General features: G+C 43.0%; 1 protein-coding gene across 1 annotated transcript in view; it reads right to left on the bottom strand.

Annotated features, from left to right (window-relative positions):
- The window catches only part of SPATA17 (spermatogenesis associated 17), a 1,004,194-nt gene that overhangs the window by 921,040 nt on the left and 56,014 nt on the right, over positions 1–27,140 (bottom strand). Inside the window, exon 2 of the mRNA XM_069608580.1 lies at positions 23,188–23,277. Within this exon, the coding sequence (XP_069464681.1) occupies positions 23,188–23,277 (90 nt within the window). The remainder of the gene's footprint in view (positions 1–23,187; positions 23,278–27,140) is intronic.

Genomic DNA, 27,140 nt, shown 5'->3' with positions numbered 1-27,140 from the left:
GCTCACACTATCAAAACAAGTAAATGGCACCTCTACAGCAACAGCTGGTATGTCGGCAGCATGCTCCTCCCTTTCCTTTATATTTTACATCAGAATTGCACGGAAACAAGCATTCCTGGGCTTCCCTCTGGCATAGTTACAGGTTGCCATGGAGATTGCTTGGTCGGCAGCGACGGTCGTGTCAGCTGATGGGTTCCGTGCGTAAAATGAGTGTAAAGAAGCCCCGCCCACCTGCATCGTAAACCCGGCTTCTCCCGGGTGCCTGTTGCTGCTAATCGTGACATTACTCCCACTGTTCCTGTTTCAAATTCCTCTTACTGTTCGGATTATTCTCTGAAAGTTCTATTGATTTCCTGGCTCCTGAACCACGCTTATGTCTATCTGGATTGCCTACTTGTTTCTCCATTTTGGTTGTTACTCCGTTGCCGAACCCCGGAACTCTTGGACTGCCATTGCAGCTTCCCTTGTCTGCTGTTAAGGATCTCCTGGTGCCCGACTCAGAACGTTTTTTGGATTGTTTCACACCCGGCTGTACCTCCCTGCCTTCCAGAGTGCTGCGCATCACACGAACATCACGCTTATGACAGAACAGAAGACTTAATCCCATCTTCAACATGTGTACTGTTCATTGCGGGTGTTGTGCCTTTGCTGCAACGTTTACATCTCTGGGGATAAACCTTCACTGCCTTCATACGTCCTACCTACAACAAATGCCACTTTGTACCTGAACTGAGATTCTTGGGTCATTACTGTATTTGTACTCCTTGAACCTGCTGAGAGATCCTCCCAAGTGCATTCTTCGAACGCTCTCCAGTTCATGCACCAACCCGTACCTAGTGCCGCCCAGGTATACTCATCCCATACTAACTTCCCTGTTTATTATTTTCTCCTTCCGTTGTCATTCCTTTCAACTATCATCCGTTAGGGGCTCGAAATCCTTACCCAGGTCAGTCTAATTGCTTATTGATTATAGTGGGGTCTTATTTGGGTTGGGCAGCTGACTCATGGCTTTGGGTTTTTTTTCTTTGTAGTTACAGAATCTATACCTTTCAGCAGTGAACAAACTTTGCCCTAGGTATTCCTAAATCTTTTCTGTTGTCTGTTTTGTCATCCTTCCCTACTGTACCAATTCTAATTATTTCTGTAATTCCTTTACAGCATTGTTTTTTGCGGTGCGTGTTTTCCCTGCTCTTTTGTGCAATTGACACCTCTGCTTGTTTCTACTTAAACAACAGAGAGGTACATTGTAAAGAAGAGTCCCTCAATTGGAGGAAGTCTGCATCTTAGAATTCAGGGGAACTGGAGTCCTGGAGGCTGAATCCTAATCCACTCTGTATACCACTCCTTTCATCGAGGACGTCTTAGCAACGCCCCGGCCGGTTTATGGTGTGGTGAGTAACAAGAGCTTACACATCTAAACTCATCAATGCCTGTAGGCCATTCCTGTCTCCTGACAGCAGCATTACACTGGCTAGAGCCCTCATCCTGACTCACCTGGACTACTGCAATGCCCTATATGCCGGCACTAAGAGTCATAACATTAGAACACTTCAGTCAGGTACTGCAAAACAATGCCCTCAGACCTACACTCAATATCCCTAGAACCCCACACATCTCAACAACTAGACAGAAAGTCCACTGGCTACCGGTACAAGAACGAATCATGTTCAAAACCCTCACATTGACACATAAATGTCTCCACCGGTCAGCCGCATCATATCTGTCGGATAAAGTTTCTAAAACCCATCCCGAAAGGCCCACGAGAGCAGCCTACATGCACCTTCTCGCCACTCCGAGATTCAAGCTTCAGAAAGTGGGTATCAGCAGCTTTCCCACTATCGCCAGTAAACAGTGGAACACCGTGCCAGTCAAACTTAGGGCCCAAGACTCCTTCTGGACCTTCCATAAACAACTGAAAATCCACCTCTTTACACGATGTGTGAATAATTAACTTAGTCACGTTTGACTTGGTATATGTTGGGTGTCCTGACCCACGTTTGGACTATTATGCTGCAACATTTGGTGCTGTGGGCTTAGGAAATCCAAGATGGTGGAAAAGCCCACATTTGCGCCAGAATCCAGGAGAACCATGCAGTTTTGCGCACACCAAAATGGTCCCCTGAAATGCCACCCACCAGTGCAAAGAAAGATGGTTCTGTTCAAAACCCGTTTTTATTAATGTCAAAAATTGCTAAGATCATGGGCCCGAAACCACCAAACAAAAATCCAACTATGGTTGAGTGTTTTACTTTACTCTACTACAGATCCACATCAATGCCATGTCAAGCAAGGATCATATACTGTCAGGTAAAATCCTTTCTTTTTGAAATGTGTTAATTCAAGACAGCTGTCAAAAATAGGTGCAGTACCGGCGCTGGCGCTCTATAAATCCTGACAGGAGAGCTGTCTTGCAGAACTTGCAGAACTGTGCAGTGAACAGAAGGGGTTCTTATGTAATTAAAAGTTCAAAAGACTGGCCTTTCTGCGAACTCTTAACACCCCAGAGACCCACACCATGAGGCAGGATATCACATGGCCCTGCTGATTGAGAGGGAGGGGACTTCCCTGCAGCCTGCCAGACCCAACACAATAGACCCTTTCAATTGAATGGAGTATGCTGATTTTGGGTGTGGACTGTAAACAGAGCTCTGCCTGAATGGAGAGACATGAGATCCCTGACTCCCCCAGTTCCTAGGGGCTGGCCAGACAGGACTGTGGATTCACATTGCAGCAAATATATGTTTAAGTTAAATGCTTCTAAAATCTTGTATTAAGCTCACAGAAAAGGATCCTGAAAATGAAAAGTGCCCTCACGATTTGAGCCCAAATTCCACTTTCTACGGTGTTCTGGGACCGAACCCCGCTATTTATTAATATTGCAGACACTGTGTTTAGGATAGAGACATAGTAATTTCCAGTGATATGCTCAGGGAAAGGGTGCAGGTCTGTGTAAATTTTGAGGAAAAACCAATATGGCGAAAGTCACTAAAAAGCACAAAATGTTGCCATTTTTTAACCCAGGCTCTGAGGGGGATCAGAGTTGGGCAAGAATGTATCTTAAAGTAATCTGTGAAATGTGTATGTAATTTCAACGACGTGTGTATCTGGGAAACCTGTTAGTTATGAAAAATTAATTTACTAAGTAAAAGCAAAGGGGCGTTTCTTCAATAGACTAAGACTCTGACTCACTCTGACTCACTATTCCTTCTCAAATCAGGTCACAGAGAATCCTTGACCTATCAAATCATGAGAGGGCTGGGCATGCAGAATGAGCCGACCCACCCACTTTCAAAACACATAAAAAGAGACTGCTTGGACAGGCAAGGGATTCACTTTCCACTTTCTTGCTGAGCATTTTGACAGACGACTTCACATCCAGATTCCAAGCTTTACATCCAGAGATCCAGAACTTAACTCCAGAACTTAAAGCAGAGAGGCCTGGACCACCAGCTAAATCCTTTTTCGGCAGGCCTCAAAATCATTTGCAAATTATTCTACAGCCGGGTGAGCTGTTGGATTCTTTGCCTAGAACTTTTGCCAGAACCAGCAGACCCAGACCAGACCGCTGTGAAGTGCAGAGCAGAGCTGACCCAGAGAGCTGTGACTTCAGAACCACCCGCCCGGAGTCCAGTCCAGCCTGTTGACCAGATCCGTGACGAGGCCCAGTCCTTCCAAAATTAGGAGTGAGTATCCTGAGGCCTGTGCAGAACCCATCTCTTAGCTTAAAATAATCTGATTCAAAACATTTGAACCTGTCCAGAACTGCATCATAGGAATCGTGTGTTCATTCTCTGATTTTAAACCTGTAAAAGTGCCATTTTGCATCATTATTTAATTTCTGAAAAACTACCTTCATAAAATCGTCCGTATCTTTGGAATCTAAGATTGCCAACAAGCCTAGAACCGACTTGCTACTCTTTATAGTTCTGTCGTAATCGCGATCGATGCACTCGGAAAAAAGTGCAGCGAATTGAAAGTTTGCTTCATTTCAAACACGTGTAAAAATATCTGTCTTTTGCTTCCATTACTGAATCCCGTTTTCAACCTGATAACCATCCCTGAATCATTGGTAGGGCTGACCTGAACTGATTTAAAGTATCTCTCACTCACCCTGAACCTCTAGAGGGAATTAAAAGTATTTTCAGCATATTTTTCCTTTCATTGCCACCACATTTAAAAGGATCTTGCCTGCTTTAAAATCATACCTGTTTTCCTCTAAGCTCACTGGGGGGAACTGGAAATTTGTATTGCATTTTGTATTCCTGAGAATTGTGTGCTCTCCTTCCATCTCCTTATCTTGCATAGGGGAGGGAGGGAATAATCAAAGAAAAAGTGATCATATTATCTTTTGTTGAAATCATATCAAGTTTACTTCTGTGCTGCATTTTTCCCTCATTGCTTTTCCTTCAATCCATAAAAGTATTTTCTGCTACCTTATCCTTCCTATACTAACTCCTCATTGATTGTAAAGAAGTGTGCTAGTGTCAGATTATCTATTGTTGATCAACATCATATTCATAAGTGTGCGATCAAATATTAATTATAAAAGTTATATATATATATATATATATTGTTTAATTTTTCCAATTAATCTTTTAAATTGCAAAACAAATCTACTTCTTGGCTCAGTGAGATCAGGGGGATTCATAGAGAGGGGCGTAATATAAGGGTTTATCATCCAGAGTATGACTTGTCATAAAAATATATAAATAAGGGCTTCCCTTGGGCGTCCCAGACGAGGCACTGACTTAGTGGGATTGCTTGATTGGAGTCACTTGACATATATAATGCACAAGTACCTAGGGGACACCCCTATTCAACTATGTAAATAATGTACATAATAACGTAAATAAACTGTTACTGTAAAATGTCAACTTACTTTGCACATACGCACCCATGTAAACCAGTGTATCTTCTTATGTAAGAAAAGCGCCCAGATGCCTTTGGGTTAGGTGTGCTATATAAATAGCAAAATAAATAAAGGAACCAGAGGAGGGAAAGAGACATGCCTGTTTAATGCTATGTCAGAGACGCCAGTTTACACCAGATCAGGAGAAAGGAGCCTACTTCAAACCTACTGATGGCTATATCTGACACACTGCCTGCGACCACATCAAGTAGGTTCTCAGCCAATTAACCTTGATCAGTAGTAAAGACCCATCTACGGGGAACTTTACTCTTAAAATCACCACAACCAGGAAGTGAAAAGTACCTTGCTGTCGACGTGAAAAGGATAGGCGAAACATGAAACCTGTTGCAGTGCTGTAAGGAAGAAAAGACAACAACAACCAACCGATGACCAATTGTGCTGACTTAACTAACCACAGTTCAAACCTCCCCCAATACCCGTTTTTACCTTAAACCACAGATCAGGAAGCAGTAAACCTAAGGTGCACCTACCCTGTATGAAGTCCAGAGATCAGGTAACCGAACGTAGCAAGGCGACAGAAAGGACCCAACTACCCGTGCGGAACAAGGGCAACACTACCGTATAGTCCACAATCCTGAAGGCTGCAAAGTCTGATGATACAGGCAGAACGGAGAGAGCTACCCAGGGTGGCAAAAGGATGCAGCTAAGGGACAGCTGATCCACATGAGCATTCGTTATGAATCACCTCCATCTCTTCTCTTTCTCAGGGTGTCCATGAAAAAGCAGACCGCCAGGAAGTTCACAAGAGTCTAGAGCATGAATCCCAAAGAAAATAACAATCCAAAGTGCCAAACCAGTGGATAATCCAAGAATGCAATCGAAGGCAACCGCCAAACCAGGTCCAGGCAGAAACAAGTAATCCAAATACCAAAACCAAAAAAAGGCCGTTCAGCAGGGTCTCCAGAAACAGGCAGAAGGTCCGAATTCCAGAAAAATCTGTAACAGTTAAAGGCACACTCTTCCATAATAACGTTGAGAAGCAGCGGGTCACGGAGAAGCCAGGTTTTGTACTGAGGGAAGTGTGGGCTTCCGCAACCCAACATCTTTCCAGGAAAGTGATGACATCATCACAGTCCCACCCGACTCTCTATGCCGTGCCTGGAACCAATCCGAATGGCGCGTGTGAATGCTCCTGTTCCATTGCCACCATCTCATGGTAACCGTCACGCTCCAGTTTAAGGAGCTGTTGAGCATCGGACAAAGTCCTGACAGTGCCCCTCCTCAAAGCATGTGATTCCCTTTCTTGTGCCCTTTCTCTTATATGGAACTGCTGTAACAGACGTGGGGTGTGTATGTTATGCACTGGTTCCCAGGTATGTTCATTGGGACCATAACCTTTCCAGTCCATTAGGTAATACCTAGTGGAGCCATGTAGCCGGGAAGGTAGAGTCACCCGTATCTCATATTCGTCCTCCCTTTGGACCTTGATAGGCACAGGTGTCTGTGGAAGATGCATTGAACCCAGGCAGGGTTTCAACAGGCTTACATGGAAAACAGGATGTATTTTCCATTGTTTGGGGACTGCCAGACAGGGTATATAATCCAATTGATGACATATGGAGCTACAAAAACGAAGGTAGAAGTTTTAGTTTCCCAGACAAGTTTAAATGTTTGGTGGATAACCAAACTCGTGAACCAATCTTATATGGAGGACTGACTCTCCGATTGTTATCTGCAAACTTCTTTCTTGTGGTTTTTACATGAAGTAAGTGAGTTTGGACAGAAGCATGTACTTGCCTGATATAGTTGGCACAAGCATCAGCTGTCATTATGTAATTGGTTTTTGCCACTTTTAATGGGAGTGTTCCTGGATGTAACCCATATACTGCATAAAAAGGTGAACAACCGGTAGATGAATGAACCAAATTATTGTATGGAAATTGGTTAGATAATAGGACTGATGACCAGGAACCTTGGTGTTGAAGACATAAACATTGCAGATATTGTTCTAAGGTGCAATTCAAATGCTCTGTCTAACCATAAGTTCATGGATGATAGGCAGACTGGAATCAATACCTAATTGGGTGGTTATAGCTCTCTAAAAACAGTAGGTGAATTGGGATCCTCCGTCTGTTGCAATAACTGAAGGTAAACCGAATAGACAAAAGACATGTCGAAAAGAACAGCAGTGCCAGCACTGGAGCAAGGGAATATCCTGACAAGGTAGAAATGTGCCATTTTGGAAAGTGAGTAATTTACAACCCACAGTATATTGTATACATCGATCTTAGGAAGTTCAATGATCAAATCCATCATTATCATATACCCTCTTATGTGGGGTACTGGCAAAGGTAACAACCCATAGGTCTTTCCTCTAGATGGTTTACACTGAGCACAAATGGTGCAGGTGCGAACATAATCCACAACGTCTCTGTGAATAGAGGGCCGCCAACACCATCTCTCTGTTAATTCCAACATTTTTCATTGTCCAGGATGTGCTGCTGTTGTGGAATCATGACACCATTGCAACGCTTGAATACGGATGTCTTCAGTGAGCAAATACATCCGTTCTTGGACATATGGAATATCGTCAATTACGGTGGCATTAAGTGCTTCCAGATCTCCTGAGTGTTGAGGCATCCATAGATGCACTCCTGCTCCTTCACTTCTTGAGAAGGTGCAAGTGCAGCTAGTAGCTTCTGGGGGCAGAATAGTCTCAACAGGATCTGTGCGAGGGCCCCTCCAGTCCTCCCCTGCATAATGCATCTACATTGACGTGTTTTAGTGCTGGTCTATTCTTCACTATGAAGTTAAACATGGCAAAAACTGATGCCGACGAAACTGCAGTGCATTAGTACTTTTGAGTGATGCAAGAGTCTGAAGATTGCAGTGATCAGTGAATATGGTCACCGGATACCTGGCCCCTAACAAATGGTGATTGGATTCTTTGAAAGCAGCACAAATAGCCAGCAATTCTTTCTCAGTAACGGTGTAATTTTGTTCTGCTGGACTAAGTTTTAGAGGAAAAAAAGCCACTGGATGTAACAGGCCTGCAGCAGAACGATATACAAAATTGCATCAATAGCATATGCAGAGGCATCAGCTTCTACTATAAAGGGTACATCTGGATTTGCATGCTGTAGAACCGGAGAGGAAGCAAGAGCTTCTTTGAGCATTTTGAATGCCTGTTGAGCCTGTTCCGACCAATAGAACAGAATCTTGTGGCTAGTCAGACGTGTTAATGCTGCGGTGATGGAAGAAATGGCACACCAGTAGAGGAAAGAAGAAAGCCTAAAAAGTACACCTTCGAGACATAAAAAAAGGCATGTTTTGCCTTGGTATAGAAAGAAAGGGTATGCAAACGTTCCAAAACTGCTCTAACATATTTCACATGTTGTTCCATAGAATAAGAGAAGATGAAGATGCCATCTAGATGTATGATGACAAAAAGGTCCACCATATCTCAAAAAATGTAATTTACAAAAAATTGGTAAGTCGCAGGAGCATTGCAAAGCCTGAATGCCATAACCAGGTATTCATATAAACCATGCCTGGTCTTGAATGCTGTTTTCCATTCATCCCCAGACCTAACCTGCACTAAATTGTAATCTCTACTTAAATCCAATTCCGCAAATATCACTGATGTCTTAATTTGTTTTAGCAGTACTGATATCAAAGGTAACGCATAGCGTTTTTTTACTGATATCTCATTGATTAACCGGTAGTCTATACATGGCCAAAGATCCCCCTCTTTCTTCAGTACAACAAATAGTTGTGATGCTGCTGGGGGCTTGAATGGATGTATAAAGCCATTCTGTAAGGCTTTCTCAAAATATTCTTTCAAGACCTGATCTTCTTTTTGCGTGAAAGAGTATGGTCGTCCACAAGGGATTAGTGCCCCAGGTAGGAGATCAATTGGACATTCATACAGCTGATGAGGTGGTAATGGTTTGGCATCTTTCTTATCAAACACAGCCATGTATTCTTGGCACTTCTGGGATATCAGTGGTTGATTAGAAGGATACAGCTCAAATAGTCTGCATACCGGCTAAGAGAGCTTAACAGTAAGATTGCATAGCTGAAATACCTTCAACACAGTTCTGTTTACAGTATTCTGATACAAAACAGATATTTTTCTGAACCCAATCTGAAACCAGCATGTGTCTCACCCACTAGTCCCCGGGGATCTCTTTCTCTTGTGTCCAGGGCACGGATATCGCCTTTGGGTCCAGACCCTGGGGGTGGACCAGTGTGGGAGGATCACTTGGGTGAGGGGTCTTCAGGGAGTGGGAGTGGGACACCTGATAGCGAGACACGGTACACCCCCCTATAACACCTTTACTCCATCCTACCACGTAGGACACCTGGGAACTGTAACTCCTCCCCCCATTCCCTACACAAACACTTTCACACAGACAGCCTGCTCTGGGAGAAAACAGACTCATACCAGAGCATTGTACCGGACGTGTCCCACTACTATGGTCGGGCAAAGTCAGGCAATTACTGTTAACAACTCACACCTGACTTCCATTAAGCTTCCCCACATGGATTAAAGGTGGAGCACGAGAGCACACCAAGTGAGACAAAGCACACAAAAAAAAATCATTTTCCAGACAGCAGAGGGGAGAAAGGCATGAAACCGAGAAGGGAGAGGAAGGAGGGAGATATCCTTGACCTTTCTGATGAGAAACTTTTACTTTCCAGAAACCTTCAGATTAAAAGGCATAAGGCCAGGAAACCAGACTGAAGAATCCTGCATTGTGTGTCAGAGATACCCAGGGCTCTCCTGCATGACTGGCCGAGTCGGGGTGGAGCAGCAGCCATTGTGGTACCTTCCTTGGCTCCAGCATCAAAGCAGCACCAGAGAAATCAACACAGCTGTTGAGTTGGGGACAATATGCAAGACAGTATGAAGAGCGCAAGAGTGAAGAATATTAACGCATTTGATGAGAGACACGAGTAAAGCTCAATTGTTGATGAATGTTTGAACTTTAATATGAATCAGAGAAGGTAAGAGACAAAGTAACATAGTGGTCCGGCACCATGGGTGTGCTGAATCGAAGGTCTCCGTGTGATGTACCCAGCCAAGAAGTGGCAGAAACAAAAGCAATAAAGTGAAACTTATGGATGAAGTGAATCGAAGCAGTCCTACAATGTTTTAAGAAAAATCCATCGCACAGTCAAAAGTCTTTGAATTTTGATAACAAGAATGCAAAGGTCTGAGCCCGATTGAGGGAGACCTGTGGTCCTAGCCCGATCAATGGAGACCAATTGTCAACTTGTGTAAGGGGGTCCGAGCCCGACTAAGGGAGACCCATGGTGAACAATAAACCTGAGAATTGTGAATGTGAGAATCCTGATAGAAACAAACTTTGCTACTGGTTTGTTACGCCACGCGCTCTGCAATAAGAGACTTTCATTGGGAAAGAGACTTGGTGCAGAAGGGCCAGATACCTATGTTTTGAACTGCATCCTTCTGGCAGAGGAGCCAGAGTGTGTGCGAAGTTCGAGTTTGCCACCTTGTCCCGTGCTAAAAACGTGGGGCAGGGAAGCCAACTGCTCAACTATCCTGACATGTTGTTTCTTGAGAACTTTTCTTTTGCTTACATTGTTTTCCAACACCATTTGTATTTAGAAATTAGGATTGGCAGTAAGTTTATTAGTAAAGGCACTTTTATTTTGACAGAGACTCCAATAGGGTGGCATTATTATTTGATCGTCATAGCTTGCTCCTATCCTTATATTTAGGGTTAGATAAGCGTTCAATTAACCCATTGAAGTTCAATAAACACCCTTGAACAGTGAACACTTGTGTGTCTTCACTGTTTGATACCATGCCTTCCTTACAGTAACCATCAACTGCACGCACTGGTTCTGGTCGTGTTTTAGCCACAATCGGTAAATTGATCTGCTCAGCATAACTAGGATCTATATAGATGCCACTGGCTCCAGAATCCATCATGACTAAAATTGACAAAGAGCAATTGTTAGACTATTGTGACATAGTGTCCAAATACGTATACAAAGATTTGTCTCAGGTAGTAGAAGCCTGAGAGGAAAAAGAACCTGTTCCTGCGGCCACATCTAGGAATGGGTTTTTATGTTTCCCTTCTTCTGCAAAGGCGGGTTTTGGACAGGCCCGAATGTAATGACTGGCCTTCCCACAATAGAGTCATAAATTGGACTGTCTTCTCCTTTCCCATTCTTCCTGTGTAAGTGGAACACGTACTGACCCAATATGCATGGGTTCTGATTCTGTACTTGCTTTGGTGGGTTCAAGAGACCGTATTTTCAGACGTCGTCTTTTACCCAGTCTCTCAGAAAGCCGAGTACCCATCTGTAGAACCAAATCAAGAAGTTCAGGAAATGATGCTGGAATAACAGGAACCATAGCAAGTGTGTCTTTTCATTTGTCAGAAAGTCCCCTATAAAAAATGTTCTCGGGCCATGTGGTTTCTGCCGCAAGCTGATTAAACCGGGTGATGTACGCAAACACAACCTGCTTTCCCTGTGTTAGATCAAGTCATTCTAGATCTGTTGCTAGTGCTTTATAACATATATTGAAAACCCAAATCATAGCAGCAAGAAGAGCATCAAAATCATAAAGAATAAGATCATTAGCTTCCAACAATGGATTGGCCCAAGCAGCAGCTGTTCCACCCAAATAAGAAAGAACAAAAGCTAAGCTCCTTTTGTGGTGGCATCAAAAAACACTATGGGTCGACACAAAAAGTGCAACTTTTACTGGTTAATAAATGTGTGATACAATTTTGGGTCACCCACAAACCTTTAAGGAGGGGCTAATGTAAATGGGGTAGGCAGAACCATGGGCATCACTGCTGGGGAAGGGCCAGCATTAAGAGGTGCAGCAGCTGCTGCAGCAGCACCATCAAATTCCTGATCTGGAGGCAAAGGATGTGCGACACTTTGAATTGTGTTGATCCTTTTATGGAGAGTAGTATGGGCAGCAATTATATCAGTCCACGAAAAAACGAGGGATATGGCGCGAGCATGAGCGGATCCCTGACACTGATTCAAGATCCAATATGAGCCAAGACCGTTGGCCCCTGAGTAAGACAACCTACTTATAACAACTAACAGGACATCAAACCCAGGCGTGTCCAGTCTCTCTATGCTCATGGAACAGTAGATGCCATAAACACCTTTTCACTGAAGGCTCAATTGCACTTGCTGAACTTGATATAATATGTCTACAAGAAACTTGGTTAAAAGAATAGGTAGTATGTGAAGGCTTTATAACCCTAACAAATCCTGCGATCTCTTTTCAACAAGGCCGACCGGCATCAGGCATGCTGATCCTTGTAAAAATTAACCCTACATGGACAATTGTATCAAGAAAGAACTTTCATCCTTGGGCCCAGTACATGAACATTCTCATACCAACTCCTAATAAAGATCGAGATCAACGTATGGAAATCATCTACGTTACCATTTTCAATATATATTGGAATCCGACTGCGATGAATGACAACAATTTCCTCGATTCCATATATGATGAAATTGATAATATTGCCTCGGTCAATCATGGAGCAGAATTCATAATTACAGGGGATCTTAACATCCATTTATTTGATAAAGAAGGCCTTAAATTGGAGTCAAATGCATTATTAGCCAGAGCAAAAAAATGGGTCAAAGAATTATCCATCCGTAATATCCTACTAATTGATCCCACTGTGAACAATAAAGGAGTACCTCTGCCGACATGGTCACGTGAACATTCAACATCCATCCTTGACTATATCTTTACATCAGAAGGGATAAGAAACCTAATCATTTCTACTGACAACACTCCTCAATCCACCAGCGACCACCATCAAATAAGAATCACATGGGACACAGTAAGAACAAAATATCCACGAATACATTTGCCAGCTTTGGAGATCAATAACGGTCTTAGTAAACTCTGTATCAAAAATCATCAAATACCTGCCCTATTATCAATCTTTAAAGAGTCCCTGCTTCAGGACCAAGCAAACCTTAACTACGGTTGGATTCTTGAGAAATATCAACAACCGTGCCATAAGATAAATAAATCTACTAACGTACATAAACATCAATTCAATTCAGAAATTGTACTGAAGAAAAAGTACTCCAAAGGCAAATTAGGCAACTAAAAAAAATGAAAGAATCCGATTTCGAAATTAAAATAAAAAAAGAAAAACAAAAATACTCAAATGCAATTAAAGCAATCAAGGCCCAAATAAAACAGAATGATGCTGAAGCAATTCTAGCTGCACTCAAAGAGAAAAACACAAGGCATTTATGGTCTCTATTGAATGTCAGTCCCAAAGCAACATCTATGATCCAAGAAGTGGAAGCTCAAGAATGGATTAAGCACTTTACAACACTCTATAATCCCTACCCCAATGTCTCAATAACCGCTACAACACAGAACGAGGATTCTTGGAATCTCAATTGGGATGTTAATGATATAAGAAATACAATCATGAATCTGAATCCCTCCAGAGCTCCGGGACCCGATGGGTTATCAAATGCTATGCTCAAAGCAAATCCGAACGAATGGGCAGCATTCTTCATTCTGCTTCTGCAACTTATCGAAAAAACGAAACAAATCCCTCATAGTTGGACTTTGGCCGTTTTGATTCCTATCTTCAAAGCTGATGATCGCAAAAGCCCGACTAACTACCGACCCATTGCCCTGCTGGATCCCCTGGGTAAATTATTCGCAGGATTTCTTGTTAAAAAACTTAACAACTGTGATGAGGAGAATGCAAAACAAGAACAAAGGCAAACTGGCTTTGTCAAGAAAGTTGGAACTAATGTCAATCTACTGCTACTGAATCTGATTAAACATGAAGCGATAATCAAGAAACATCAAGTATATGCCATCTTTATAGATTTAAAGATGGCTTTTGATTCAGTGAACAGGTCAAAGCTTTGGGCCAAACTTACGACCTGGGGTTGTCCAGCCTCTATTTTGAATCCCATCAAGCAGCTATATTCAAATACCTCGGTTAGAGTCCGGCTAACCAATGACGGAATGGTAACATCTCCCATTCACACCTCCAATGGTTTGAAACAACATGCCCATTGGCAGCCTGCCTCTACAATTTGTATACCTACGACTTTAGTGAGAAAATCCAAAACTCAGCTGCAAACCCGCCAAAAATCAACAATGAATCTATTCAGACATTAATATACGCTGATGATATTATCATTTTGGGCAAAACCATATCAGGTTTACAAAAATCTTTAGATAAAACTCAAGAATACATGCAAGAGAACGACCTGGTGATTAACGGCAATAAAACAAAGACAATGAAACTTGCCTCGCGTAAAAATAATAAATCAACTCTGAAAATATATTTAGAAAGTAACGTGATCGCTGTAACAACGTCAATGAAATATCTGGGTGTGATGATCAACTCTTCCGCTAATGAACAAGAATGGAAGAATTATATCGAGGAAAAAGCCAGATCCCTGGCCAGACAAGGCTGTTTCTTTCATGGAAAGTATGGAACATACTCTATAAAACCCATAATAGCCTTGTATAAACAAAAAGTAATCCCGATTCTGACGTATGCAACTGAGTCCTTGGTCAACCAAGAAACCATAAACTGGACCAGGTATGAAGCACTGTTCTGGAGAAAAACTCTATCTCTCCCAAAATCATTTCCAATGGCAAGAATCCGTTACGAACTAGCTATTCAGTCCATCAAATCAATAGTTTTGTGGAAACAAATGGACCTTCTCAGGAAAATAATCTCCAAAGACAAAATCCTGTCACTGGAAATATTGAAAGAAAAAAAACAGCTCTCCACATCACAGCACTTTCAAAATGGGTTTCTGAAATCCAAATGAAGATGCAAACCGAAGATATCACTGAAGAAATGCTGATCAATAGACCTCAGCACGCAAAGAGAAGAATACAGACCAATGATTGGATCCAAACCATAGCTGACCAAAATAAATACAAGAGATATCTAAAATGCCAAACAGAAGCTAGAGGTCTCCATGAGTTGCCTGCTTATTTAAATCTCTTTCCAGATTGTAACATTCGTGATCTATTTCTCCGATTTAGGTTTAACATTTTACCAACTCGGGATTACCATTCTATGATGGACAAAACAAATAAAACAAGTCCTCACTGTCGCTTTTGTAAAGACACAAACTGTAAGGAAACTCTATTCCATTTGATTATGATTTGCCCGGCACTAAAGGATCAAAGATCCTTGCACAGAGACTACTTCGGGTTATCGAGGAAGCAACTGACAAACGAAGAAAGATGGGACAATTTGTTAAGTGGACAAGATAAAAACCTAATTCTGACAATAATCAAATTTTGGTTGGCAATTACAAAGTGAAAGTCAAAAGGAATTAATGAAATATAAATATTGATTTTCTTGATACTCTCACTCTCCTTTTTCTCCTTTTTTAATTTCTCTCCTTCCTATTCCTCTATTTTTAATGTAATACTTCATTGATCTGTTATGTAGAAATGAAAAGTTTGTAAAAATCAAACAAAACATTTTAAATAAAAAAAAAAAACAGATCAGTCTGTAGACCAGCTATGGCCTTTAGCAGGGTTGCCATAGGGTCTGCTGCACCCTTCATATTAAGGGCTTCTCAATCTGTCAGGGTCTCAACCAATGAATCCTGATTAGTAGTGAAGACCCATCTATGGGGAACTTTCCCCTAAAAATCATGACAACCCGGATGTGAAAAATACCTGATTATCGAGGGTTTAGGTGAAAAGGATAGGCAAACCAGGAAACCCGTTGCAGTGCAGTAAGAAAGAAAAAACACCAACAACCAAACAATGACCAATTGTTCGGACTTAACTTACCACAGTTCAAGCCTCCACAATACCTGTTCTTATCATAAACCACAGATCAGCAAGCAGTAAACCTAAGGTGCACCTACCTGCAGGAGGTCCAGAGAGCAGGTAACCGATGGTAGCAAGGTGATGGAAAGGACCTAACTACCCCGGGAAGAACAAAGGTGCAACTTCTTTATAGTCCACAATCCTAAAGGTTGCAAAGTCTGACGATACAGATGGAATGCAGAGAGCTACCCAGATGGAACAAGACCACAGCTAAGGGACAACTAATCCACATATGAGCATTTATTATGAGTCATCACCGTCTCTTCTCTTTTTCAGGTAGTCCATGAAACATCAGCACTCCAGTAAGTTCACGAGTGTCTAGAGCATGAATCCCAAAGGAAATAACAATCCAAAGTGCCAAACCAGTGGGTAATCCAAGAATGCAATCGAAGACAACAGCTGAACCAAGTCCAGGCAGGAATAAGTAATCCAAGTACCAAAACCAAAAAAAGGGGCGTTCAGCAGGGAATCCAGAAACAGGCAGAAGGTCAAACATTCCAGAAAAATCTAACGATCAAAGGCACACTCTTCCGTAGTAACGTTGAGAAGCAGTGAGTCAGAGAGAAGGCAGGTTTTATACTGAGGGAATCGTGGGCTTCCGGCAACCCAACGTCTTTCCACGAACGTGAGGACATCATCACGTCCCACCTGAGTCTCTATGCCGTGCCTGGAACCAATCGGAATGGCGCGTGTGAATGCTCCTGTTCCGTTGCCACCATCTCCATGGTAACTGCCACACTCCATTGAACGGAGCTGTGGAGCATTGGGACCGAGTCCTGATAATGGCCCTAATTACAAGGTTGCTGGTAGACCGCCAGTACAACCCCGGCTTACCATTTCTGCGGCTGAATACCAGGATATTACAGGTGGTGGCGGAACAGTAAGTTCCCATTCCCATAGGACTCCATGGGAATGGTAACATTGAAGCACTGGTACCTTTAATAACGGTGCCGGTGCTTCAGTCATTTATCTGCCGGTAGGGATCTGAACTACCGGCATGTCAGGCCTGCCGGTAGTTCACAACCCCTACCGGCAGACTTAGAGTGAGCCAGTCCAGAAAAAGTACTGTTAAAGTTGTTACCGGCACCTTAGTTCCAGACAGGCTCATTTATAGTGAGGGCCTATATCTCAGGCACTGGCTGAGACAAGAGCCCAAGGGAGAAGCAGTGCCACAAACCTGCTTATGGTTATATCTCAGTCCCTGGCAGCAGCAAGCGACAAGAAGAACCAAGGGCTTATTGAAGGCTAAAGGCTTTGCCCCTAGAAGGTAACCCTAGGCTGGTGAGTGAAACTAGCAAAGCCGGACAACAACCTTGAGCAAGGGGGTGGGAGGTTTATACTTTCTGGTAGACGCGTTTCAAAACCAATCACTGAGCAGAATATCTGAGCCATATCTGGACACAAAACAAAGTGGGGATGAAATGCTTTCTGGTACCAGTTGTGATAAATACTACCCTAAGCAAAGGTGAAGGACACGTGTTAACAGCAGGTGGTAAAGAAATTAAATGGCCACTATTGTATTGGTCAGGCAAAGAATCGAGCTGGGTGCTATATGCCAAGACTGTGCATTAGATCAGGGTTCCCACAGAACCTGAGACTGCTTTAGAAAGATCATCGTATCCATCCAGTAGGTGAATTGGAATTAAGGTCCATGCCAGGGATATACTTACGAGAATAGAAAACAGACCAGAGGCATTGCTAGGGAGGGGGCTATAGCCCCGGGACTTTTGGTTGTAGCCCCCCCCAGAAAGAAGCGCATGGGCTGCAACCAAAACGCTAGCTAGCCCCGAGTCCCGACAGTCCCGACATTAGCATAGCCTCAAATCTTTCCAAGACATAGCAACACCCCTGCAACAGACCATAGACATAAAGGAAGAACAGACACTTTACAGTTCATAGCATCCTAACACTATTGACCGAGACCGTTTTCATAAAAGATGACCCTGTTTTGTTAAAACTGCTTAAGTCTTTACAGAAATGCATCTCTTAAGCTGCTGTGTTTGCTAATAAAGATGTTGAATCTCATTCTTATTTTGTGTGTTTTGTTGGCTTCCTTGACGGTTTCTTTGTCACAAGAGGAATGGCACTTTGTATTTGACAGCAAGGACGAATGTGACTCTACCCACTTTGTCAGCATGTTAGAGGGTGTAATCTGTCAGGATAAAGAGGTTGTGTATGTGGGAGATTGTCGGTACCAAGCTTTGGGACATGGCGTGTATTCTGGGGGAGGGCAGCTGGCTCAGGAACTGCTAAACAAGTAGACGACTTCATCTGTCCAATGGAAGTAATAGTATGATCAAGCCCCCCGCCCCCTTTAGATGTGGGTACTGGGACTTAATGTTTGTTGTTATTCGCTTTGTATTGAAGTCAGTCACATATGCTCTGCGTGGCGTATATGGCTAGGCTGTGCATGATGAACAGGCCATGTGTGTGTTTTCCGCATTTGAAAGAGTCCCCCTAATCATCTCACATAATGGAAAAGATGGACTTGAGGGAGGTGAACCAATATTAATATACTGTGAAAGTGTCACGCTCACATGTAAACTGGTTCATAGGAGGCATGACCCTCAGGGATACAGTATTAGTTGCATAAACACCAGCTACAAGTATTTCTTAGCCGTACACCCATGTTCTATTCATTCAAGATTTCGATACATTTCAATGCGGCTTCGGAATAAACAATATGGCCTTTTATTCTTCCATTGTATAATCCGATATGTATCATTATTATGACTGGCTGGAAGGGGCCATAGAAATGTTTAAGAAGGTTAAACAGAGCCAGCAGCACCTTTGAAATAAATGATGCGAGTATAATGTCATGGAACATCTGTGGCTTTAATCAGCCAATAGACACCACCTTGAGGCCCTTTAAAGATGAAAATATTGTGATCCCACAAGAAACGATGGCAATGGAAGATTTTGAGCTGCCAGGAATTGGAACATACTCTAAACATGCCACACGGGGTGCCCAAGGTAGACCAAAAGAGGGCCTGGCAGTGGCTGTTGATCTAGGATGAGACTGTAATCACTATGAAGTTAGTGTAGACTCTCCTGATATACAGGCCATGTGCATTAAAATGCATCCCCCAATACCAAACCTTCCAATTGTTAACATCCATGGGAAACAGTCTACTATCCATATGACAAGGCTTCAAAAAATGTTGGCCACACTGTTTGAGGAATGGTTAGGAAAAGATAGAAATACTAACCTACTAGTAGCAGGCGATTTTAACGCAGAGTGTGTATGGCCCAAATGGAATAAGTATTCCCCGCAAGGAGGAAATACCCGAACAAGAAGCGAACAATTGGGAGGGTGTTGGAATACTTTCATGGCAGAGTGGGAACTGTGGCCCTGCACTCCGGGGGAACAGAACCCAATGGATTTCTATACGTGCAGGAGGGGGGAACAAACCTCATGGATTTATCACATTTTTGCATCTGTAGAGTTAAATGGAAATAAGTTAACAGGGGGCAGGGGGGGTGGGGAGCGAACATTTGTCTCTTAAGTATAAACTAACAATGCAAATCAAAAAGCACCAAACGGAACCCGTTTTGGCACATATTGTGGTAGCCACGGGGGAAAGGGCTATTAGATGCAATACAAGAATAATGACGTGTTTACTGAGATATGGACCAAGGAACTGGCACGGATGGGGAACATGGATGTTCAACTTACAGTGTGGAAGTACAATGATAAGTTGCAAACATGTCTGGAATTGCTATCCTCCAAGGGAAAATGGCAGGTAACTGACTTACATAAAAATCCCTTTGACATCAGAATAAGGGAATTAAAAAGAATTAAAATAATAGAAATTGGTCTCTGTAGGAACAAAGCCAATTCACATATACTATACTGCGAAGAAAAGAGAAAGCTTATAGCTAGATATAAGAAAGACCTCAAATTAATTAGAAAAGAAACTAAGATCATGAGAAACCCGGAATTAGTGGAGACATGGGTTAAAAAAGATGCAGGCAAGTTGTGGTCCATTATGGGGGAGTTACAAAAAAAAGCACCAGTACCATAGAAGAATGCCAAATTTCGGCACAGATCTGGGAAAAACATCTAAAAGAAAAATATGCTGTGCCTAAAAACGAACCCCAAATTGATTTAGGTAGCAGTGGGTCTTCTATAGAAAAGAAGTGTCCATGGGATCGGAGTGATGGGATATGGGCAATAGGTAGAGCAAAGTCCTGGAGGGCTCCAAGTCCAGACAATATCCCTCCGGTCATAATCAAAGAAAATTCTGAGATATGGGCTTCTCCCCTCTGGAACTTGTTTCAACACATCTATTCCTCAGGGGAGATTCCAGAGACATGGAAACAATCCCTAATTGTCCCAATTTACAAGAAAGGGGACAAACTAAGTCCCAAAAATGTTAGGCCCATAGCGCTGCTAGACACCTCAAGTAAAATCTTCGAAACCCTACTGTTAAGAGATCTTAAAAGAGAGATCACTAAACATCAACTCCTATCTGTCTCCCAAATAGGCTTTCGAGCGGGGATGGGCACCCCTTTCAATGCCTTTACACTGTCCCACATGAGAGCAGCAGTTAAGAACAATTCTATAGGTACGGTATATATGGCCTCAATCGACATGACCAGTGCATTTTATACAGTTAGTCGTGGTCGATTGTGGCTAAAGCTCCAACAAGCAGGGATTCCTGCTATCTTAGTAAAAATGCTGGCTCTGTTACACACGCCCACTTCGGTAAGAGTGAGGCTGGACGGGGTGGGGGGTCCACAACTGACCTTGTTACGACTCAGGTGAGGCTTAGACAGGGATGTATTGTGGCTCCCACCCTGTGCAACCTGTAAATGGCAGATGTAACGAATGTATGGGAGGGGGGAGGCACTAACCCAGTGAGATTAGGTTCGGCAACATTGGACTGGATAGCTTTTGCCGATGATGTAGTGCTGTTTACCCCTCTTGGCTTTCAACGCAAATTGTCACTGTTTAGCACATATGCAGTTGAGAACAATCTCAAAGTAAATGGAGTGAAATCCAGGGTGTGTGTGTTTTCAATAAGAAGAAGTCGAAAAACAATGAGATGGCAAGTGGGAGATGAGCCATTGGAGCGAGTATTGGCCCTGACCTATTTGGGATATGAATATTTGGGATATGAAGTATTAAATTCTACATCCAAAATAGGGGGATAAACTATCTAAACGCTAAATATGGCCCGCTACTCACAAAAATGAGGAGAGTATATGCGCAGCTGTTTACCTTCTCGCTGATTCAATTCTATCTTATGCAAGTGTAGCTGACAATACTGTACGGGCTAGACATTAGTCTAAAAGACCTAGTGACAAATCTAAATATCATCCAAGGAAAGCTTTGGAAAGAGACCTTCCGGTGAAAATTGGCCAACATTATTGGAAGAGAATTGATGGTTTGTTGCAGTCCTTTCTATGGGATAATAAGCCGCAACCGCTAAAATTATGGAAACTTCAGTTACCAGTGGAAAAAGAGGGCCTGGGGGTACCGAACTTCAGGGCATATCATTTAGCTTTTTCAAGTCATTTTATTGTACCCTTTTTGGTGGATCTGCCTGATAAATGGGGAATTTCTGAGGCAATTATGTTGGGCCCGCTCCCTCCAAGGGCAATTCTCACGGCAACGAAAAAGTTGTGTAAGAAATCGCCTTTGACAGTTTTTCTGAGAGAAACGTGGAGACATGTACATGAATTGTTGGGATCGGTTGCTTCAAAGACCATTCATGCATTCATTTGGTTGAATCCGTTGATTTCTGCTGGGGGCAAGTCTTTATTCTGGCCGGACTGGTTTCTGGGTGGAGTTCTCTGGATTGATGATGTCCTTGTGGATGGAGAGTGGATGGGAGAGTGTGAGTTGCGAGAGATGTTTCACATTGACAATTTCAGATCTGATGATTTCAGAAAATTGAAAAGATGCAGAGGTAATGTGGCAGAACAAGGGAGTGCAATAGTAAATCTCTTTCTTAAGGAAACGGAGCCAGGTGGTTGTTCAATTGCTAGCAGGATATACAATTGTATTGTGTCTGCTTATAAGGAGAATTCTGACTTGAGAGATGAATGGGGAAGGAGATTGGGGTGTGAGATTTCACCCGAGATGTGGTTGAATATGTGTGCGAATGTTAAACTATGTGCTATTGATCTGGTGGAACGGTCAAGACAGATAAAGATCCTCAATAGAGTGTTTTGGAGTCCGGAACGAATGCTTAAGAGGGGGCTGGTGGACTCAGATGATTGCTGGTGTTGTGGGAATGGCCTGGGAAGTTTGGAACATCTACTGTGGGAATGTGTGCGTGTACGGGGATTCTGGCATGATGTTTGTTGTGTCTGCTTGCGTGTTTTGAATCTGGATGTTGAATTGGATTTTATGACAATGATTTTGGGAGGAGGAGAGTTGCTGGAGGATCTTTCTGTGTCACGGAAAAAGTTTCTGCTCCGTGGTGCTAGTCTGGGCAAGAAGTTGGTTTTGAGGGGCTGGAAATCACGGAATGCACCAGTTCTTGAAGATTGGATTGAGGGGATGTCTGCCGTTGCGTCCATGGAAAAGGTGTTTTTTAAGAGGCAAGGGAAGTTGAGATTGCATGGAAGGGTTTGGGATGACTTTCTGAACATTTACTAGTTTCTGGCTGATTATGAATATATAATGTTCTGCTGTTCTGTGTATACTTTACTGTTCTGTATTAATTGTTTTGATTGATTTACGTGTTTATCTATATGTAAAATCTTATAAATAAATAAATAAATAAATAAAAGGAAAGAGACCTTGAGGATAGCAAAATCAGTGCCAAATGCTGTGCTACGGCATGAGTTTGGATTAATTTCATTAGCCACCAGGACAGTGTGGAGGAAAATGATGGGTCATGCCACATACAAATACAATTAGTGTGCATGACTCCGAACTAGCAATAATTGTGAACGGAGGATATCACAGGGACAATGCTGGTCTTGAAAGCAAGACCATGCAGAGCAACACAGGTTCGAATCCCGAATCTGCATTTAGAAACCGAAAAATAAACAATAGATGATATAACGATCTAAAATATATGCTAATTTTAGAAACTCAAATAATAAAAGAACCAATGCAATCTTTCACTGCTTTCAATATTAAAACATGTTCAAATTGAAAAAAAGAAGCTATTAATAAAAGGATATGACAAAAGATTGTATATTTTACTAATACAAGTTTATCGTCCGTATAAACTGACCACTAGTTCTCATATTTCTATGATGTTTCGTTCAAACCATTCGGTGTAAGGGATGTCTCACATTGAATCTGTTAAGTTTCATGTCATTTACATGGCGCCCTCATTGAAATGTATTGAAAATGTAGACCTATTAGAGTGTAGGTAAATCAAATGTCACCATTCTAAAGTTCGCTATGCTGAGCATCCCTATCCCAAAACCTCCTTAGACAACATGCAATCATTAGACATTCATTCAAAACTACAAGTTATGATACCTGAGATAAGCCCGCACTCTGCATCCTCGGAACCAGCTCTGGATTTTCACAGCAGCGTTGTGTTCACGGATTCTGTACTCCTCCGCATCCCTAAAGGCAGGAGACATGGTTTAAATGAAGCCAAGGCATACACACTTGTTCAAGCACGGCTACAAACATCATTGTTTTAAAATAAAGGAACAAATAAAAACAAGCATTGGCAATGCCAACATTTTGTGTTTTTGGGTAGGCATGGGAAAGCCACTTGCCAGGCACTGCTATAGTGGTATTAAATGGCTATGGATGGTAGCCGGTGCAAAATGGTGTGAGTACATGGCATCTAATGGCAGTGCCTGACAAATGCCTAGTACTTATAGACAAGCTAAAACTGTTGGCTTTGTAAATGCTTATTTTTAAGAGGACTTCAGTGAAGGACGGGCATAGTGCTAGTGCTTATACGTGACTGATGGCAGACCTGGTTAAGGCATTTTTATTACACCATTAGCACGTTTACAACTCCAATTAAGTCATTTAACTCTCAGGATACTGCTTTGAAAAAAGAAAACACTGACAGATGAGTCCAATGTTTATTGGTAAGGCTTGATTCAAGTTAGCTCAAAGAGTTCTCATGAAGAGGTGTTTTGGGCGGGGAGTGGCCAGAAGTGGGAGGTGGGAATGCCCATAGGGATTAGCATGGCCATGGGCAGTCGCTGGGTGGACAAATACCCAACAACACCTACAAGCTGCGTGTCCCTCCTCATAGGCAATTTCTCTCTATTTGTACTGTAATGCAATCGTTTTGGCTAAAGCACCACCTAATCATCAAGAGATTTAATGACAACTTCTATTTAACAGATGCAATGCATGTTTTGGCTAAATGACAGTTAGGCAATCTTTATTTGTTTCACGGTATTAAAGTGAATAGGTTAGACTGACATATAAAACACATAAATGTAGAACTCCGCCATAAAAACAGGGGAGTGCGCAGTTCACAGGGCGCCTGCGTTACATGCCCAATTCTCAACCCTCCCTCTCAGTCAGGGAGGACTGGCCAATAGGGAACTCTGGAGATTTCCCTGCAGGCCTCTGCACCCTGGACCTCTTTTGAGTGGTGTATTCACATTTTCTCATAGGAAAAAGAATCGGGTTTGCTGAAAATGTGTAATATGGGGCCACTTTAAAAATTATTTCCAGGGCCTCCTTTTTGTTCCCAGTCCACCCTTGATCTCGCTGCGTATGCTTAGAGGCTGGCCTGCCCCTAGGGGGGCACTAGAGGGACAGCCCGCATAGCGGGCAGCCCCTCTGGCCTCCCCTCCCAGGGTTAGGCAACACCTCGCATCCTCCTCCCACCTGTAGGCGGAAGTGAGCGTCCCTGGGCCCAAGAATGGTTGAATAGCACCATGCAGCATTGGCTGCTTTTCTCCAACCCCTCCCCCCCCCCACCACTCTTGTTAAATTTAAGGTTGAGCTTGGGTGAACAATTAGCCATGACAACTCATTACTTGGGTATTTACGTTTTTATTGGATATTTACAATGCACCTATAGAGTGGATGGCAAGACAAGGGTGAAGGTCCCGGAGGGTGGGGGGGGGGGGCGGGATGGGGTTTGGACAAGGACAGAAATGACACATTTTAAACAAAGGAAGGTGTGCACCAAATACCCTTTGCATTTCCAGAACTTAATGTAACATCATGATAGAAACAAGGAACAACTTCCGGGCTAGGGTGAGGTACAGCGGCAGCCGTGAGAGGCAGTAATGCTGCAGCCGGTGGAGAGGCACCATTGGCTTTTGGTGTCCAGATTTCAAACTAAGGAAGCTGTGCAGGCATGGATGTAATTATAGGGGGGAGCGGGGGGTTTTGTCCCCCCAACTTCTGTGACATGCCTGTTTGTCCCCCCCACCTTTTGGAGGGAGGGCAGGGGGGCCTCAATCATCAATTATGAAATTGGACAGCGCAAGCCTGGCTGGGGTGCCCAGCAAGGCTTGCGTTGTCTCATTGCATAATACTGAGATGCCTGGCAGTCACACTGCAACACATTCAGGGCAGGGATGCCCTGAATGGCTCAGTCTGTCACCCTGGCTGGCCTGACTCAAAATCAGCAGCCAGGGTGCTGAACTGGATGTTGCATGGCCTGCCACCTGTGCTGCCACGCTAACAGCAGCACTTCCAGGGGTCGCAGCGCAGAGCATCGCTTTCCGGCTTTATGTTCGTGTGACACACAGACAGGAACTAGGAAGCTCACTCAGCTTGCTGGTTTCTGTCTGGAGGTGCGTGAGCGCAAAGAGATTAGGTCGGTGTAACATGAGACGTGGCCCGGGCGGCTTTTGAAAGCAGTGTAGAGGTACATTTAAAACATTTTTTTTTTATTGTGGTTGTGTCTGTTTGTTGGGGGGCTGGGCTGTGGGCTGACCCTAGTGAGGGCGCATGTCACATTTGGACAATGTGAGCCGAGCTCACAATACACATTAAGGCCCCCAAGTATGAAGGCACATTAACAAAATCAAATGGTGCATTCTCAAACTGGCAAAAAGTATTTCCAGTTTTGCAGGCACTTTTTTAGGACGGTTTGGTGCAAATTAGTAAATGGGTGTCATGGTTCACGTTAGAAGCCACCAAAAACTGCTTTACTTAGCAAACTAAGCAGGGGAGTATCCAGCATTGTAAGAGTGGGGGGGGGTCCAAGGTGGGGTGAGCAACAAAATGCAGTGTTTGGAATTCCATGTGTTCTCATTGGCACCCCCAAACCGGCCACCCCTGCCCGAATCTACTTTTTTGGTAACATTAGTGGAAGATGGCATTTTAACACACAACAACAAAAATAAAACTGCAGGATCATTCCAGATGCAGGAAACTCATCCATTAGAGCTCTGTCCAAGCCCTCTGAGGCAAAATACATGCAAACTTCCTAATAATTAAATGTATTGCACCAACAGAAGTGACTTCACAGAAAAGGACATTGCAAGGCGCATCATCAGTCCTTGATACTTGGAGGCACCAGGGAAGTGACTTTTGAATAATTTGCCATAAATAAGCCAAGTGACAAATAACTTTGTGGTGCAAAATACCTAATTTGCACTTGTGTTATATGTGGAGCAACTCTATAGTCATGATGCTTTTCCATTATATCATGATACATTAACATAAGCTTTGAAGTGAATCAGAGTCACTTGTAGAGCTGCAGATAAGGCACAATGTGATTACATGATTTGCTCAGGATCACACACTTGGTTAAATGGTGAAACCGGGATGTGGACAATTTAAGCGACCATGCACATCTTTCCATGTTTAGTTGATATAGATATTTATTAAGGTTTTGCTTTACATTTCATGTGCTTTAATAATTATTTATAGCAATGCCTTGGAAGCAAACCACATTACATAATACTCTAGCCTTTCATAGTAAACTAACCATACACTATACACATTGTCATAGAAATATGTTGAGCAATGGGAGCATGGCTTTAGTTGTATTCTCCCCATTCTCCATGCAAAGTCACAATAGCATCATGTAGATTAATGTGAGCCTAACAAATCTCCCTTGGGGTTTAAAGCCATAGTCATTATTTCATAAAGCATGCAACATTATGCACCCTTCTAACTTCTGATCAATCCCTCCCCTTCACATTTTTAAAGGGACAAAAGTCCCTACTAATAGTACCCCCCCTTCCATCAGTGCCTAATGGCTCACATTGTAATGCTCTGTCCATACAGAGCAACGTGCAGACCCTCTGCTGCCCAGAGCTCTTTGGGACATTGTCCTGGCAGCTGCCAGGACAATGAGAGTGCTGAGCAGGAATTGGTCAGCACACATTGTCCTGCCAGCGGGACACCTTTGCCGTTTGGCACCCTCTTTGATGTGCCGAACGGGAGAGGTGTCCCAATGACAAATGTCCCGGTCTGGCTCTTAAAAGAGCCCTGGGGGACAGCTTGTCCCCCTTGCCTCTGACGCTTGGTACTCCACTGCTTGGAGC

Source organism: Ambystoma mexicanum, chromosome 4q (assembly GCF_040938575.1).
Source record: "Ambystoma mexicanum isolate Mex_15411 chromosome 4q, UKY_AmexF1_1, whole genome shotgun sequence".
In the NCBI taxonomy this organism is placed as follows: Eukaryota; Metazoa; Chordata; class Amphibia; order Caudata; family Ambystomatidae; genus Ambystoma; species Ambystoma mexicanum.
Note: the sequence above shows the minus strand (reverse complement) of the source record. Positions and strands in the feature narration are given on the sequence as shown.